Source organism: Delphinapterus leucas, chromosome 16, assembly GCF_059928025.1.
Source record: "Delphinapterus leucas isolate spDelLeu-1000000601 "Yukka" chromosome 16, BTC_Dleu_Yukka2, whole genome shotgun sequence".
In the NCBI taxonomy this organism is placed as follows: Eukaryota; Metazoa; Chordata; class Mammalia; order Artiodactyla; family Monodontidae; genus Delphinapterus; species Delphinapterus leucas.
Window position 1 is genome coordinate 5232531 of NC_143144.1, and position 18718 is coordinate 5251248.

Here is an 18718-nt window from a genome sequence, read left to right on the forward strand (position 1 = left end):
GCCAGCGATTCTTAACCTGGCTATTCATTACAATCACTTGGGGAATTTAAAAGAAGACCATGGGGCTTCCCTGGTGGCGCAGTGGTTGAGAGTCCGCCTGCCGATGCAGGGGACACGGGTTCTGTGCCCCGGTCTGGGAGGGTCCCACATGCCGCGGAGCGGCTGGGCCCATGAGCCATGGCCGCTGAGCCTGCGCGTCTGGAGCCTGTGCTCCACAACGGGAGAGGCCACAACAGTGAGAGGCCCGCGTACCGCAAAAAAAAAAATAATAATCATTAAAAAAATAAAAGAAGACCATGCCTTGACCCGACCCACAATTGAATAAAAATTTTTGTTTTTCTAGGGGTGGGGCCTGGACATCTGCATTTCAATAATACTGATGTACTTTGAAGGTTGAAAGCCTAGTCCTTCTTGTTGTGCAGATGGACATATTAAAGCTGAAAGAGGTTGTGTCTTTTTCAAGGTCATCCAGCTATTTAATAATGGTAGTGGAGCCAAAACCGTGTTCGTAGGCTAAGTTCTCTATTTGTCCTGTGTGCTTTTTATTCCTCCATTCCCACTGTCCTGCCTGATTAATTTATTTTTTCCAGTTTATTGAGATGTAGTTGACATATAACACTATGTGAGATGTACAACATAATGATTTGATATATGCATATATTGTGAAGTGATCACCACACTAAGTTTTTTGGGGTTTTTTTGTGTGTGTGTGGTATGCGGGCCTCTCACTGTTGTGGCCTCTCCCGCTGCGGAGCACAGGCTCCGGACGCGCAGGGTCAGCGGCCATGGCTCACGGGCCCAGCTGCTATGCAGCATGTGGGATCTTCCCGGACCGGGGCACAAACCCGTGTCCCCTGCATCGGCAGGCGGACTCTCAACCACTGCGCCACCAGGGAAGCCCTACTTTTAATTTTTGAAGACCCTCCATACTGTTCTCCATAGTGGCTGCACCAATATACATTCCCACCAACATTGCACAAGGGTTCTCCTTTCTCCACATCCTCACCAACACCTGGTATCTCTTGTCTTTTGATGACAGCCATTCTGACAAGTGTGAGGCGATATCTTATTGTAGTTTTGGTTTGAAGCCCCTGATGGTTAGTGACGTTGAGCACCTTTTCATGGACCTGTTGTCCATTTATATGTCTTCTTTGGAAAAAAAAGTCTTTAAATTCCTCTGCCCATTTTTAATCTGATTATTTTGCTTTTGTTTTTGTTTTTGTTTTTGCTGTTGAGCTGTATGAGTTCTTTATACATTTTGGATATTAATCCCTTATGAGTTATATGATTTGCAAATACTTTCTCCCATTCCATAGGTTGCCTTTTCATTTTGTGAATACTTTTTTTTGCTCTGCAGAAGCTTTTTAGTTTGATGTAATCCCGTTTGTTTACTTTTGCTTTTGCTACCTTTGCTTTGGTGTCAAATTAAAAAAATTATTGCCACCACTGATGTCAAGGAGCTTACCTATATTTTCTTCTAGGACTTTTATGGTTTCAGAACTTAATGTTCAAGTCTCTAATCCATTTTGAGTTTATTTTTGTGTGTGTTGTAAGATAGGGGTCCAGTTTCATTTTTTTGCATGTGTCCAGTTTCCCAACACCATTTATTGAAGAGACTATCCTTTCCCCATTGTGTATTCTTGGTTCCTTTGTTGTAAATTAATGGCCATATGTGTGTGTGTTTATTTCTGGGCTCTCCATTTATCCCATTGATCTATGTGCCTGTTTTTATGCCAAGGCCATACTGTTTTGATTACTATAGCTTTGTAATGTAGTTTGAAGTCATGTTTTGTGTTTTTTTGTTTTTTTTTTTTTAGTGTTCCATTTTGATTTTTCTCGTAGCTTTTTAGCTATACATTTCTTTTAGTGGCTTCTCTGAGGATTACAACATGCATCTTTAACTTATAACAGTCTATTTAGAGTCCATACAACTTTACCTTAAATGTAAGACCTTGCAACAGTTTTAATTCCATTTCTGTTCCCTGTCCTGTATACTGCTGTTGTCATGTGGTTTCCTTCATATGTTGTTAATGATGGTTTAAACCCCACAGTGCAGTGTTAAAATGTTTGCTTTAAATAATCAGTTATAAAGAAATTAGAATGTATATATGGACTCTAAAATTTATCCTCGTATTTTTCATTTCTAGTATCTTCATTTTTTCCCACAGATTCAGGTTTCCATCTAGTGTCATTTCCCTTCAGCCCAGAGAACGTTTAGAACTTTATTTTTTCTTGTAGGCAATAAAATCTCTCAATTTCTGTTTATCTGAAAAGTCTTTCTTTCTCCTTTATTGCTGAAGAGTATTTTCTCTGAATGGAATTCTGAGTTGACCGTTAGTTTTTCTTTTAGCACTCTGAAAATGTCATTCCAATGTCTTCTGGCCTCTGTTTTTCTGTTTAGAATGTAGCTGTCAGCTTATTGTTGATTCCTTGTGTGTTATGGGTTGTTTCCTCTCACTGATTTCCAGATTGTCTCTTTATCTTTAGTTTTTAGCAGTTTGACTGTGACTTGCCTAGATTTGATTTGCTTTTTATTTATCCTGCTCCAGGTTTGCTGATCCCTTTGAATATGTAAGTTGAAGTTTTCACCAAATTTGGGAACTTTTTGGCCTTTTATTTCTTCATATATTGTTTTATGCCTCATTCTTGGACTCTAGGCGCACCTATGATATACCACTTGATGTTGTCCATAGGTTACTCAGGCTTTTTTTCTCTTTCAGTATTTTTTCTCTGTTCACCAGATAGATCAATCTCTATTGATCCATCTTCAAGTTCACTGGTCCTTCTGACATCTCTAATCTGCTGTTACGCGCCGTCAGTGAATTCTTTCATTTCAGAAAATTGCAGTTTTCAGTTTTGGAATATCCATTTAATTCTTGTGGTTTTCATTTCTCTGCTGAGATTCCCCATGTTTGCTCATTCCAGTGATCATTTCCTTGGAGTTCTTGGTTATAGTTATCATAGTAGCTGCTTTAAAATCCTCATCTGTTAATTTCAACGTCTGCGTCATCTCAGAGTGAGTTTCTATTGACTTTTTTTCTCTTGGATATGGATCACATTTCTCTCTTCTCTTGTCTACTAATTTTTTAAATTTTATATTGGGTATTGTGAATGGTATGTTGTAGAGACACTGGATTCTGTTATCTTTCTCTAGGGTGTTGATCTTTGTTATACTGGGCAATTAAATTACTAGCTCATGACTTTGAACTTGTGTAGGCTTGTCTTTATACTTTGAAAGCATATGTGTATCTTGGATGAATCCCTTATTCCTGAGACGTAGTCCGTATTCCTAAATGTGTTCCCTCTGGAGTTTCTGTAGAAATGAGGTGTTTGCCAAGTCCTTCTAGGCACAACTCAATTGCCAAAAATTGTGTCCCTGATTCCAGCTGAAATCTTAGTTCTTTCTGTCTTCTAATTGTTTCTCTTCCTGGACTCCTTGGGGTCTCCCCTGTGCCTGCAGGTTCAGGCGTCAGCCAAGGATTTAAGGGCAGTTATCACCAGATTTGGGACTTAGCTCCTTCCCAGGATCTCCTCCTTCTGTTTCCAGCCACTCTCCAGCCCCAAACCCTACCCTCTGACGCCTCAAGCCAAAAAAAGCTGCACTGCAGTGGATTGGAGAGTAACATCGGGGGCAAATACCATGTTTACAGGGATTTCACTCTGTGATTTTCTTCTTTTAAGGGTTGAATGCCCTCTAGTTTCTGCCTGCCCTCAGCTACTCTAGCCCTTTCCTATAGTTGCATTTTCTATTTTGCTCAGTTTATACTTGTTCTCTGAGAGAGGGTTTGCCTGTTACAAGCTGCTCCATAATACCAGAACTTTTTCCTACTCTCGCATGCAGCCCTTTAAGAATCATGGAAAACCCTTTCTGACCACCGTGCTGCCTAAAGAACTCACAACACTGTCCTTACCGGTTGTGAATAATCTCACATCTCCATGCATAGATAAAAGCCCAGCATACATAGCGGAAGCCACTTATGACCACACCATCTAGTGATGAATATTACTATGTGTGATAATAAAAAATGATATTACTAACAGATCACAGCTATACAAATTGTGTAATTTGACCAACAGTGTTACTAATTTTGTGTAAAAGCCAAACGACTGGGCTTTACCAGTGATGTTCATTTGGCTTGTGTCGAGTCTTAGGACACACAGATATTCACAACACTGTTATCATTAAATTATCACCGTTAAATTTGGCCCCATTAGCACTTGAAGTCTCTGGGTGACACGTGCCTTAGCCCAGTTAATTAGAAAACTGTTGCTGTGTCAGAGGAAAGTAGTTTTAGAAGTTCCACATTTCCATTGCTTGATAAAGGAGACTTCAGTTATGTGAAAGCCTTCCTCATAAGGCAGGAGTTCCAAGTTGTTTTCTCAGTCATCCAATTAACTTAAAAAAAAAAAAGGTCCTGACAGAACTCTTACCTGGGTAAACTGCAAGGCGGTATTGATCCCTCCACGCACGTTGGCGATAAACTCCGTGCCCAGCAAGAGGGCTGCGTGGGGAGGTGTCGGTGCAGGTGCTGGGGGTACAGTTCTTGTTTGTTTTTCTCGCGTTCCCTGGGCATTCCCCCGCGACGACGTGTTTTTGACCTCACTCCACAGGCCTGATGCGCTCGCGGGTGCGGGGGGCCGACGCGGCCCAGGCCAAGGTCCTGACGTTCCTGGACAGCCACTGCGAGTGCAACGAGTACTGGCTGGAGCCCCTCCTGGAGAGGGTGGCCGAGGTGAGGATGCGGGCCAGGGGAAGGGCCTCTGCGACATGGTCCTACGAGGATTTTATCCTCCACAGGAATCTATCAGTAGGGGAAATTCATTTGTCAGGTAGGAGGCCAGGGTCAGCAGAGGCTACGACAGCCCTTCCCCTAGGGGGGGTCTTCCTTCCCTGCCTGAAGCTTTGCACTGACTCTCGGAGCTCAGAGGGGGCAGAGAGCTGAGGACAGAGGCCGCGGGGTCCCCAGCCCGGCCGCGCTGCCCTGAGACCCAGGCTGCGGCTCGTGGGGAGGGGCAGAGTCCCAACCACACAGGGGCGCGTGAGGCTGTCAGTTGACCCGAGATTGTGCACCTTCGCCTTCTAGAAACATCATCACTAGTATGACCTTTGGCCTCTTGTGATATCTCTCTCGCCTTCTGCTTGCTTTATTGACTTTCTTTCCTCCCTACTAAGAAAGCACTTCCTTGAGACAGTAAAGTAGATGTAATGAAAGTACTAGAGAAATAGTAAAGTCATTCTTTTTGCACCATAGCAGGGATCGCGGTTGGACAGTGAGTCCTGAGACATGAATAAGACAAACTACTAGTGCTGTGACCGTCACGTTCACTGCCGTTTACTGAGCGCTAACTACGTGCTGGATGCTTTACACGTTACCTTAATCCAGGGTTTCGCCCCCATTTGACAGTTGAGGGAACTGGGGTTCAGGGAACTTTAATCACTTAACCAAAACTCGTACAGTGGGCAGAGCCCAGGCTGCAAAGCGGGATTCGCTGAGTCCCTCCCTGAGTCCTCTCACACACACACGCATGCCCATCCCGGGGGCCCCGTCCCCGGCTACTCACTCCACCAGGCTGTGCGTCCCAGGGACGCAAAGGCAAAATGAAAGCTGCCAAGATACCCGGGCACGTGGAGGCTGCGTGCTTCGCGGTCAGACTGTCAGGGTTATTTAAACAGCCCCCCCACCTCCTAAGGAAAGAATGGGAAGAGTTGAGAATGGTCGTTCTCCCTCATTCTAGTCCCATCAAAAGAAATCAAAATAAAGGGAGTGGACTTGGACGTGGGGCAGTTTACGATCTGTGGCGCCATCCCCGGGCTGAGCCAGGCATGGAGGACGTCACCCTCTGCGCTTGGGGCTCCACACTGTAAACCTGCACCTGGTGGTGGCTGAACTTTTCCCTCTGTTCTCTGATCGTGGTCCTCTGACGTGTTATGTTCTTAGCTCTGCTTGCCCTGTTACTAATTTGTTTCTCGAAGTCTTTCTCTGGCTGATTCAGGTTCTTGCCATGGCTCAGGGAAGCGTCACCCTTGTGTTCCCTGTCGGCGGGGCAGAGTTCCTCCCCAGCACCAACTAGCCCGGTTTAAAGAGGGCAGGAGAGTTCAAAGGTCTTGTGTTCGCAGACTCTAACCAGAGCAGTGGCAGTGTGGCCTAAAGAAAGGCCTCAGCCTAAGGGAATGTTTTGTGTTTGGTGGAACCACGGGTAAGACAGACTCGGGCTCCGGGTTCTCTAGTCAGTTCGGTTGCCGTCCGCCGTGATGCGGTTGGAGCCTCTACACCACACTCGGCTCCCAGGCCCGGGGTCGCATCTGTGTGGGCGTCGCAGCCGTGAGTCCTTTCCTGAGGCTTCCTGCAACTCACACATTACTGGTGTTTAAGTACAGCCGAGCTTAGATCCTGTTAGAATGAAAGTTCCTCCGTGGTTGAGGTTTGACATTTGGGAAAACACTAAATAAAACACTACAGTCTCACGCTGGCGCGCTCTGAGAACTCCTTCTTTGGAATTAATAAAAATTGACATTTGCTCCTGGCTGTTAGGGGGAAAAAAAAAAAAACTCAGGAACGGTCCCAGGAGAGGCTTGCTCTCAGCCAGTGAACACCCGCAGGGCGGCCCCGTGCGCTCGGGCGCCTCCTGGGGGGCAGCGTCCTCTGCGCCCCCGACACCCAGCGCAGCGCAGGGCTGCAGGTGCCCAGCCGGGCCCCTCAGGGCGTGGGGTGGCAGGGGACCGGCGCGGCCGTCTCCCCGTGAGCGGTGATGCTCAGGCCTCCGCCTGTGCGGGTCCCGGCTGCCTCTGACACCTGCTGTTGCCTTCGCTGCGTTGCAGGACAGGACCCGCGTCGTGTCCCCCATCATCGACGTCATCAACATGGACAACTTTCAGTACGTGGGCGCGTCTGCGGACTTAAAAGGCGGTAGGTGCTGCGCGGGTCCCAGGGACGGCGACGGCGCCTGCACGCGGCCGAGCCGGGCCGCGGCCAAGAGCGCCCCTGTGTTCAGCCGGCGGGGTTCACCAGGGGACAGAAACGGCCTTGCCTCCCCTAGACGGTAGGCGTGGTTCCCGTCCCTGGCACCGGCTTGGCGTACGGAGCCGGTGTGGAGACGCCAGGCCGATGGGGGTCTGCCCTCTCCACCCTCCCCCTCACCGCAGCGTCCATCGCCTGCTGGAAGCCCATCCGCCCTTCTCACCCGTGACTTCTGGGCCCCGAGGCCTGCAGAGCGCAGCCCTCCCGCGGCCTGGCTGTCAGCCTCTCCTGCCCGCCGGCCACCCACGTTCCGCCGTGGTGGAACCTTTATCTGAATGACCCTGCCAGCTTCCGGGGGGTCCTCGCGGCTCAAGTGCGACCCCTCAAACCCTCCCGCCGCGGGGTCCCACAGTGAATTGTCTGATACTCTCTTTACCTTCTTAAAACTTCAAATTGAAGGCCCCAGAGAGCTTTGTTCACGTAGGCCGTACCGATCAGCGTTTGCTGTGTTAGAAGGTAAGGCTGGGAACGGTGAGGACACCAGGCGGTGCAGCCACGTGGGCGCTGCCCGTCCTGCAGCTTCCAGAACACTCCTTCCTGCACTTTGGAAAAATGAGATTGAAAGGGGCCTGTAGAGCCTTAGCATAAATCTGAAAGCAGTTTTAACGTCACACACCCGCTGAAAGGGCCTGAGGACCCCAGGGGCTCCTGGACCCCACCTGGGGAAACCGTGTTCTCGTGAGGAGCTTCACGAAGCTGATGGGAGCACGGGAGTCCCGCTAGCCCCGCCTGAGGAGCAGGCTTCTACTGTTGTCTGTGTGTACGTGGGGGTGACCTGTGTCCCTTGGACTGTGTGTACGTGGGGGTGACCTCTGTCCCTGGGGACTGTGTGTACGTGGGGGTGACCTGTGTCCCCAGGACTGTGTGTACGTGGGGGTGACCTGTAGCCCCAGGCTCCCCTGTGTCCCAGGGACTGTGTGTGTATGGGGGTGACCTGTGGCCCCAGGGCTCCCACACAGCCCAGTAAATGCTTCACGCTCTGAATCTCAGCTGGCCGGCAGCCTTGCCTCTCAGACCTCGGCTGAGACCCAAGAATTCAGCAAAGCCTGCTGTAGAGAGAGGTATAAAAGAGATGTCAGAGCCTTTACCTTCTGTGTGTGATTTATTCACTATTGATTTTTCATGCCTGAGATGAGTGAACCCTTTTCCAGCATCCTAGCACCCGTTTCCTTCTCTACAATGAGGGGCTTCTGCTCCCATCCCCAGCATTTTGAGCTGCTTAGGAGATGGACTGTTCCAGACGGACACACAGACTGAGGGTCAACTGACATCCAAAAAAGAACACAGTAGAACCGTGGCCTGGGACGGAACCTCAGAAAGCAGAACCCTGGGGCCGGCCAGGGAGGCCCGGGCTCTGGTGCCTCTTTCAGGCGGCGTCGCCACGGGAGCTGTTTTTCCTCTGCCCCTCGGCGTCCCTGTCTGAGAAACAGGTTGATAATAGTGCAGCCGCACAGGGCGGCCGGCAGAGGGCAGGGCTGTGACCAGGCAGCTCCCCAGAGGCCTCTGGCCGGGCCGTCATGCTGGGAGGACACACTTAGGTTGGGAAACAAGAGTCAGGAGAGTCTTAGAAGATGGTAAGCACGCTGGGGCTATAAAGAGTTCGGAGCCTTGGCTGACAAGAAGGCGTCAGTGTCCAGAGTGTGTCCCCCCGAGGATCTGCCGGAGCTGAGATGTGACGGTTCTCCATCTCCCGTGGCAGCTGCTCACGGCAGAGCCGGTGCAGGACAGTGAGACGCCCTGCGCGGGAGCGGCCTCCCGCTGCCCCAGGGCCAGGCCAGATTCACTCTAAGAGCATTTCACCAAACCCCTTTTAGGAAAAGAGAAAAATCAAGGATGATGTTTTTAGCAGATTTTTAAAAATCTAATACAGCTTGGCTCTTTGGACCAAATTGATAAGCTAAATAATGATGAACATTCCCCCCCAAAATGCAGGTAATGTTACATCAGCTGGCCAGTTGAGGCCTTTGTGTTCTGTCAACAGTGCAGCCGGGACGTCTGCTTTTCCCTGGCTGGCGGTGCTTGTGTGCGCAGCGGGCCGTGTCTGGGGAGAGCCGGGCTCCTCAGACAATCAGCCTGTGTCTGTTTCCTCTCCGTGCATCACTGGTGCCTGGCCCTCCAGCCCCTCACTCGCATTTGCCAGCCCGCTGCGCTCTACAGGGACAGCTGGGGCACCTTTCTGTCCTCTGGTTGAGCCATAATGTGTGCCACGCCGGCCTAGGAGCCCCCGAGCCCCTGTGCCATCCTACCCTGTTCAGGCTGCAGGGCAGATAAATGCTGGATTCAGAGCACACAGACGGAAAGTCTGAACTTAGGCATTGCACCAGCCCTGCGGACAGAAAGCCTGATGGCAGAGGGCTGAGGGATGGACAGCCCTGGAGCAGTGAGGCTTGGCTGTCAGACCCTGGGCAACGCGGCCCGTGCTCTGGAGAGCGTCCGCGGGTTGGGTGTGCCAGGTACCTTCTGAGTAAAGACAAGACCCGACAGCTGTGGACCAGGGGCCAGGCCCGGGCTCTGCCACCCACACGGCCTGTGGATTCTAGAAGTGACGTGGGGCAGGTGCCATGTTATCAGAAGTGAAGCTCGCTTGCCCCTCCATTCCCACCTACTCCTGCCCCCCCCCCCGCTGTCCCTTCCCTGGGACCGTGTTGGGGGCACCTGGCAGATTTTTTCTTAAATCGATCCCTCTTCTTTGTCGCCTCCTTACAGCCCTTGGATATGTCCTCACAGACTCCAGTTCTCTTATTTCACATTTATTCTTATGCATTTTGGTTTTAGAAAAGCCTGACCCACACCTTCTGTTTTGGGTGAGCTTCTTGGGGAAAGAAGATTTCAGTGTGCGTCCTCGCGGCTGGTCTCCCTGCCCCCCCCAGTCACTCTCTTCCCTCTGCGTCGTTTTTGTTTGTTTGGGTTACAGTGAGCGCATTCCAAACACCAAATATTTTTAAGCTGTGACGGACAGCGGTGCCAGGAGCAGACAGCCTGTTCTCACAGCATTCTGTGTTTCTTCTCTCTTCTGTGACCAGCAGGCTTTGACTGGAACTTGGTGTTCAAATGGGATTACATGACACCTGAGCAGAGACGGTCCCGGCAGGGGAACCCGGTCGCCCCCATAAAGTAAGTGGCAGGCAGGCGTCCTTCGGGTGCCCTTCTCTGGGGTGGAAGATGAGACAGCAGGCCCCATGTTCCCTAGGGACCTAGTCGAGCTCTCACCTTCCAGCCACACACCCATTTCCCCTCATGCTAGCTCAGGGGACAGTCTCTGCCTCCAGTTTATAGGGTAAAGTATTTTGAGATTTTTTTTCTATGTACGTGTATCAAATGTGCCAGTTCCACGTCCTTCGTGTCTTGGTGGCGTAGAGCGTTTTCCCTCACAGGGTGGGGTGTCGGGCTGCCCTCGGGGACTGGGGAGGCAGTGGGCAGCAAGTGGGAGCCTCCTGCCCGCCCCCGGTGGGCTCCGCCCTCCTGTCCCCCAGAGGAAGCAGTGGGTTCACTACCAGCTGGCTTTGAGCCGCGCCCGGCTGGGGTGGGGACGCCTCCCCAGGGACGCGTGGTTACGGGGAACCCCGTGGACACCGGCGCCGTCTGCACTGCGGCGATTGTCCCCCGTGAGCAGTGAGCTCCAGACGTGCGGCCCGGGGCCCTGACTTACCATGGCGACTCCGCAGGCACAGGGCTGGGGTCCTGTCGCTGGCCTGTCCCCAGGCTGATGGGGACGCGAGAAGATGACGGTCCCGTCCAACAGAGGAGGAAGCTGCCCCGGGATGAGGTTGAGGACACGGGTAGCTGCCATCATCGAGCGTTCCCTACGTGCGCTGGGCGCTTTAGCCTCTTACTGTTTGTCATCCTCCAAGGAGACCGCGGCACAGAAAAGCCGAGCACCGGCCTAGGGCGCTGTCAGCAAGTGTCCCAGCCCCAGCGGCTGCTCTCTCGTAGGGAGGCTCCACGCAGCCCCTCGCTCTTGGGAGCATCTGAGCATCCGAGTGGGGGGCACTTGAAGACAGCAGGGGTCAAGCAGAGAGGGGCACCCAGAGCTCTGAGCCAAAGACCATGGCTGTGCTATTGTTCTTAAGGTCGGCCTGTAGGCTTGACCTTGGCATTAGAATGCTGGCGATCTAACCTTGACCTTCAACCTCTCCCTCTCTTCCCTTCTACCCTCTCTGCCTCTTTAGAACCCCTATGATTGCTGGAGGGTTGTTCGTGATGGATAAGTTCTATTTTGAAGAACTGGGGAAATATGACATGATGATGGATGTGTGGGGAGGAGAAAACCTGGGTACGTATGAGCCTTGTGTCTTCGGACACCAAACCGTTTCCAATTCTGCTGAAACCGTGATCTTTTCCTGCCCACCAAGAGGGGTAGAAATGAAAAGTGGAAGCTTTGGAAGGACTGTTAAGCAAGAGTTTGTGGTATGCAGGTGCCACTTGGAAAAGGTTTGTAAAGACATTAAAGTGACCGTTTACTGAACATAATTAGTCCCCCGTAAGGTACAAATAGCACCCTTTTTATTCTTAAAAGTGTCTTGGGGAAAAAAAAAAAAAAGTGTCTTGGGTTGGGCATTATGCTAGATACATATTAAGTCTTTGAAGGGAAATGCACACTTTTTAATGTCACCTGAATCCAAGGTCTGGAAAGCACGCTGACAAAAATGGGGGGAGGATTTCAGCTTCTAAGATTCATTTTTAGCCACATAGGGTGGAAAGTGAGCCCTGGCGAAGCCTGTCGGACTGGCTGAATTGTAGTCATGGGAATCAGATGGGGTGGAGAGGCCGTGGCACTTCGTCCCTTCTTGACTACTTTGTGAATGGTTCTAATTGGTTTTCGTGTTGTTTTGTTTCGTTTTGTTTTTTGTAATCACACAAATCATTTTACCTATGTTTACGGACATTGGAATTTTATAGACTTTGGTCTTTATTGGTAGCTGCATTGTATTTACTCCATAAAGATAAAAAGACTTTTAATTTATTTGTTTGTTTAGGGGTTTTTGTTTGTTTCACTTGAAGCTTTTGAGTTGTCTCCTTGGCTATTGGATGCTGTTAAATTACATTCTCCCCTGGGTAGACGTACCCTGGGAGGAGGGGAGGGGGGCGAGGAAAGGAGGTAAAAAGGATGCCACTGTCACTTTTAGTGGTTTTTACTTGTAACAGAGACTTTGATTTTTTTTAAATTTAAGAGACTAGACAAGCGCATTATTTTTCTCTCATTTTATGATATCAATGTTAGTGATAGCATCTCATCTGTGGAGAGAGCTTGTTCCCTTTGTTGATTCTGAAAGCTTCTTTAGACTCAGTAACTACACCAGGACGAAGGTTCAGAGTCAGATGCCTTTCGGTTTTGTTAACAGTACACTGACAGGCAGGGCTTGATTGAAGGCCGTGGAGCATGTAAGGCTTCAGAGGGATTGTTAACCTTTTGAAGGGAATTCTGAGTCACCCTCGCCCTGCAGACATCCCTGGGGAAGCCCAGCCAGCCAGGACCACCACTGGGGGGACCAAAACACGGTGGGGTTCGCAGCAGTATGTGCCATCAGGCTGACGTGGTTGGAGGGCAGGTGGCCTTTTGTATCAGGGTGTAGAGAGAGTGTTGATTTAAGTATCAAAGGAGACCTTGCACCCAGAGACCAGCGGGAGGGGAAATAATCTTTTCTGTTACCTAGTTTATTGTTGGTTTGGTTTGTATGTTTATGTAGCTGTGCCCTGTGCGAGGTTCCCTGGAAGGGCTCAAGGGGCTCAGGTAGGGTGACGCACGGTGGGCGGGGAGGAAGGGCTGGGGCCACCCGGCCTGAGCATCCTGGCACCTCCTCCCGTGACAGGCTCTGACACGGCCGCTCTGGAGGGGTCTTCTCTCATCAGGGTTAAACAGGCACAAGGGTTTCAGCAGGAAGAGTCCGTGATGTGAGTCTCCCTCTCTTCTTGGTACTGCTCAGACTGGATTTTCTGGGTGCTGCCTGCACACCCCCAGCCTGAGGGCTTGTGTGGGCCCAAGTTAGGAGAGGCAGGGGACAGGGATGCCCGAGTCAAATCCAAACACCCCCTCCAGGTGTGCCCTGCCAAATCCACTAGTGCTGCCAGACTGCCTGACCAACAGTGTAAGTCTAATTGAAGCAATTAAAAAGGACAAAGAGGCCTTCCCTGGTGGCGCAGTGGTTGGGAGTCCGCCTGCCGATGCAGGGGACACGGGTTCGTGCCCTGGTCTGGGAGGATCCCACATGCCACGGAGCGGCTGGGCCCGTGAGCCGTGGCCACTGAGCCTGCGCGTCCGGAGCCTGTGCTCGGCAACGGGAGAGGCCACAACAGTGAGAGGCCCGCATACGGGGAAAAAAAAAAAAAAAAAAACAGTTTTAGAGGAAGATGGCGTATATGATTGCCTGTTACATCAACCTTAGGGCTGATTGTGGGCATTTCATGCCTTTTGATTCACAGCCGTGCGCTGTCCGTTGCCTTTTCTAACTCAGGGCTGATTCCCAGAAGGCGCATGTAATGCTCCACGATGGAGAACCGGCCAGAGAGGAGTTCCAGGCCATGTCTCATGCACAGTGTTTGTGACATTATAGGGACGCATGGTCTGATGCCAGGCGTCTTTCTGTTCTCAGTAGACCAGGGAATCACTCTTGTCTCAGGGCTTCTAGTCTGAATTTGAAAAATGTTTCCGTAGGCTCACTCTTACTTCTTTTTAAATTTCAGATAGAATTCTTTCATGAAAGCATGGGATTTGGTGACACAGGTAGAGCTGGCGTCTGTAATTCTGATCAGTGCTAAAATCGAAGGGAGTACATGTCCCAGTGTGGCATGAATTCTTTCTTTTTGTCTCCACTACTTTACATGGTCTGTAAAATGACACAGTGCTGTGCAGACACCCTCTTAGTGAACTGAAGTAGGACCTTTCATTCAGTCTTTTTTTCCCCTCCACCTTTATCGAGGTTTCAGTGACAACTTAAAATCGTACATACTTCGGTATACAGCTGGATGGTTTGATGTGCCTAGGCACGCCCCGCCCCATAACCCTCGCACGTACTTTCTTGATTGTGCCCTGGAGCCTAGAGACGAGGTGTCAGAGGTCCCCACGCGGGACGTTCAGGACCCTCTGGAAAGGGAGTGCTCCCTGGGCATCGCCTCAGGCCACGGGGGTAGGGTGGGCATCTGCACCCCATGGGGGTGGCCCGGGCTCTCGGTCACCCCGTGTCGTTCACCACCTCAGAGATCTCGTTCCGCGTGTGGCAGTGCGGCGGCAGCCTGGAGATCATCCCCTGCAGCCGCGTGGGACACGTGTTCCGGAAGCAGCACCCCTACACCTTCCCCGGCGGCAGTGGCACCGTCTTTGCCCGGTAAGTGGCCGAGAGGCCGAGCAGGGCCCAGTGCACCACTGACCGCCCTGTACGCAGGGCTGACCGTGGGCTGTGTGGAAACGTGTGCTCTAAGGGGCCGCCACTCGGCGGTGACGAGGGCAGCTGTGGGGACTGAGGACAGCGGCATCCCGCTGAGTGACAGATGCTGGGCTCGGCAGGTTCCATGGGGCACGAGGTCACGTGCAGGACAGCCTCAGAGCGACACAGCTGTCCTGATGGAGAGCAAACAGGGGTGGCCGGGGGTGAGGGTGGGGCGCAGGGTGGGGTAGGGCCAGTGGGACTGGTCACCGAACCGTGTGCCAAAAACGTGTTATGGGGAGATAGGAGAGAGGAGTGCTTGGACTTTTTAAATCACATGTTACCCTTCAAGGTGCAGTATATGAACAGCGCTAAAGGCAGCCACACAAGTTCAAGCCCAGGACCCACTGGGCTGTAGAGGCAGATAACACACGATAGATAATAGATAACACACGATAGATAATAGGTAGATTTTTGCAAACATGAAGACACCAAATGAAGAGTTTTCTGAAGAAAAAACAGCGAATTACCAGTGCGGGGGACGCCGTTTTTTCCTCAGGAATTCTTTCAGATGCGCAAGACAGAACCGTACACAGGCCAGCCAGCCTGGCCCAGGGAGACGGGGGTGTTCAGCTGAAAAGATGACTTCAGACTCCGAGAGATGCTGCGAGCTAGGCAGAATGTGGTCACGCGGCCAACATGCTGGGGCAGGAGGACGGGTTTGCAGGGTGGGCGGGCGTGCGCTTGTCCCAGAGCCAGAGGAGCCCGTGGGCAGCGGCTCCTCAGCGCCGAGACGAGCCTGCACAACAGAAGGCTGCCCAGTATGGCTGGAGCCCAGAGAACGAGGGGACAGTAGGCACCGAGGGAGACTAGACCAGCTGGGTCTGCACCCTGTGCGTTGAGGGAAACTGGGTGTCTTTCGATGCAGGAGGAGGGGCAGCTCCTGTGGGTTTTACGCAGATACTCGACTTCTCTGTTGTGAACTTTAAGGGGGTCCTTCTGTCCCCTGGGTGGAGGGCCGCGAGGATGATGCCAGGAGGAAACGATGGTGCGAGTGACGTGTCCCCCCTCCACTGCAGGGCCGGGCAGAGCTGGGTGGCCAGGGCCAGGTGCCAGCTGCGGCCCCAGGCAGGCGTGTTTACCAATGGACGGGAGGGGGCCGGGGGGACTCAAGGGTGACCCCCAGGCTGCCGGTCACACACTTTGCTAACAGGATGCCCCTACGGACACAGGGAAACCTCAGAGCAGGGTGGGCGTGCACGGGGGGAGGATGGCCAGCTTATCTTTTATGTGGCATTTGAAAACTACTAAGTACAGATTATAAGTATACCTGTGTTGTACAGAAGGTGGATTCTTAGCGTAGCGCATCAACTTTCTAGGGAACCTTAATAGAAGCCAAATGTCAAATGATGCTTCTGACCAAGTTACCTTCTCCTCAAAAGTAGATCCTTCCCCAAATGTTGTCTAAACATCATTTCTGCTCTGTTAGAAACAAAAATATGCTCTTATACGATGAATTCTACAAAATCAAACAAACGGTGATAATGTACGTTTTCCTCCGGGGCAGCATGAGCTGCTTCCCAGAAACCTCTCATTAGAGACATCAAATACTTGGAATCAAAGCACTGATACCTACCAGCAAAGCGTGGGATTTCAGAAAACAGTGTTAAAACACACAAAACATGGCTTTATGCACTTTTTTTTAAAGGAAAAAAGAGGCGCTTGTTTTTAGAAAGAAAACTTTTCCGTTGTATTTTACAGCCCGGGAGTCCCATACACTGGAGATGCGGGGAGGAAAGGGACCCAGGCTTCAGAACTAGGGGGCAGCGTGGGTCTGTTAGGCCTTCAGCATGGCCGTCGCGGCCCCCGCCCTCTCTCTCTCTCTCTCTCTCTAGGTTGACTCACCTAAAAGATAAAGAGGTGGAATGTGTTATTTCTGAGGTCCCTTTCCAGTTCTCTTTAATTTCCTCTAATATGTGGCATTCAATGTATAAGTATTTCGCCACTAAACATTGGGACTTAACAGCAATAGCTAATATTTATAGAGTGTTTCATGTGTGCCAGGCTGTTGAGTGCCTTACAAATATTCACTTACGTACTCTTTATAAAACCTTATGAGTTAAGTACCATTATTAATTTGCACTTTGGGGGCAAGGGAGACTGAGGCACAAAGAGGTTCGGCTCCTTTGTCTAAGTTCACGCAGGTGGAAAGTGAGCTTCATCTCCGGCCCCTTGGCTCTGGAGTCCATGTTAGGTTTTATCTGGACCCCTAAGCACAGTTAGTGCCTGTGGCTGCTGGAACTCCGGGATGAGGTACAGGTTCTAAAAGGCATTCGAGCGTAGCAGGTAGAGGACCACCTCATTTGTGTAGGGTCACTGTGTAAGAGAAGCAGGGGGGGATGAATGAATGGAGAAGTGGCCTCGTGGGGTCCTGCCTTGTCTGCCCCCCAACCCTAGCTGTGCCCTGGGTGTGCCCTGGGCGCCTGTTGCTTTAGGGAGACCCAGGTGATGACACACCTGCAGGATCTTACATACCTCACGTCCCTGGAGACCAGTTGAGAGAGAACCGTTGGGCGGTTCCTGCCTTTGTTTTTTACACAGCTACGTTTCCAGTTAGCCCCTTACAAGCCTCTTAAATAGACTGTTTGGAGAGTGTCGCGTGTGTGCTTGCGTGTGCATGTGGATTAGAGTTTACCCAAAGGCCAGGGGAGCTCCCAGTCAGAATAGCCATGAGGCAGGTGCCTTAGAAGGATATTTGGGTTCATGTTGAGTAGTTAATGGTGAGACTAATTCATGGCGAGGGAAACTACAAATAAATTAAACACAGGAAACAGCGGTTTAAACTTACTCTCTTACTAGACTTTTTTCTGTTATTACCACCAGGCAGTGTAACTGGCCAGTTCTACCCTCTCTGTCTCCTGCTTGCTTCCCGCTAGAGCTACCTTACCTGCACCTAGTGGGGGCAGGAAGGGAGCAAAGGCAGGAAGAACCCGGATAGACGAGAGCGGGCCCAGGTGCCCAGTACCTGCAGCCCCTGGAAGACCGCGTAGCGTATAGGAGGCGCCTAAGAAACATGTGAATAAATGACCTGAAACTAGTGCTGAGCGGCACATGAAGCTCATTCTCTGAAGCTACCTACGTATCTTTTTTACTAAGTAGACAGAGAAAGGGTGGTTTTATATTTAGGAGTTGAGAAATGACTTAATCACTTAATGACTTAGGTGATTTAAAACCACTGTGTGATTGCAATTCATAAAACCTTATAATTTGGAGAAAACATCCTTCAATCTCCCTCTCCCTCTGTCTCCCTCCGCCCCACGCTTCTTTTCCCTCCACACACGTGTCGACTATGTACTGTCCTGCTATCTATTGTAATTTCACCCGTCAAGTCAGGGCCGTCAGTCCATGGCAACAGGCAACATGTACACCAGTATCTTTCATGGCCACGGAGGAGTCCATGTGTTTGACCACTTTACTGTTAACGGTCATATAGTTTCTATTTTTTCTGCCATTATACACTGTGCTAAATTGAGCGTATTTTCATTCCTGGTTGATTATTTCCTTGAGGTAAATTTCTAGAAGGTGGAACTGCTGGATCAGAGGACGGGTGCTCTCAAATTGTCTGCCTCTTACGGGGCTTTCTAAACAGCAATCCATCTAGGTACATATGTCACTTTATACGAAGGATATATGCCCCAAACAAATTATTTTAGTCATTGTAACTCAGATGATTTGAAAGGCTCACCATTTAAAAGAGACCTTTCTAATAGAGGGAAGGTATTCTTGTAAAAGGTGAACGATGCCTTCCTAATGTGTTTATCTTGGAAGAACAGAGCGCCTTCTATACGGGTTCTGAAAGAGCATTGGCTCTATCTAAACCTAAGGTGTGAGTCTACTTTGGACCAGAGTCCAGGGGTACGGAGCACAGAGACTCACTGTCGTAACGCTGCTTCACAGATGCTCTGAAGAGAACTCCGGCAGGAGAAGACGCTGATGCCGTGTGTGTGTGGCAGCCTTTAGTACATGTCACACACTCGAAGGCCGCTTGTCCCGGTGGCCTTGTTGATCGTGGGTCACGGTACTCTCCACAGTTGTGAGATGTAAGCACGGATGCCTCTGGCCTTCTAGAGGAGCCTGTTCCATCTTGCCCCTTCCAGCGCAGGGCAGTAAGAACCCCAGATGTGGGGCACACACTACTGCCCCCACTATTCCTGGTCCAAACAGGACACTCCCTCAGCTCAGCTCTGCCAAAAGTAATTTTTAGAGTAACTGTGGTGTGCTCTTCGCTTCTCCCCGGAGCTGTCTAGTGGTAGCTCTCTATCGCAGCCGCCTGAGAAA

General features: G+C 50.7%; 1 protein-coding gene across 1 annotated transcript in view; it reads left to right on the forward strand.

The window, feature by feature from the left end:
* The window catches only part of GALNT2 (polypeptide N-acetylgalactosaminyltransferase 2), a 174469-nt gene that overhangs the window by 141864 nt on the left and 13887 nt on the right, over positions 1-18718 (forward strand). Inside the window, exons 7-11 of the mRNA XM_022553181.3 lie at positions 4612-4733; positions 6821-6908; positions 10046-10133; positions 11189-11292; positions 14215-14341. Of these exons, the coding sequence (XP_022408889.1) occupies positions 4612-4733; positions 6821-6908; positions 10046-10133; positions 11189-11292; positions 14215-14341 (529 nt within the window). The remainder of the gene's footprint in view (positions 1-4611; positions 4734-6820; positions 6909-10045; positions 10134-11188; positions 11293-14214; positions 14342-18718) is intronic.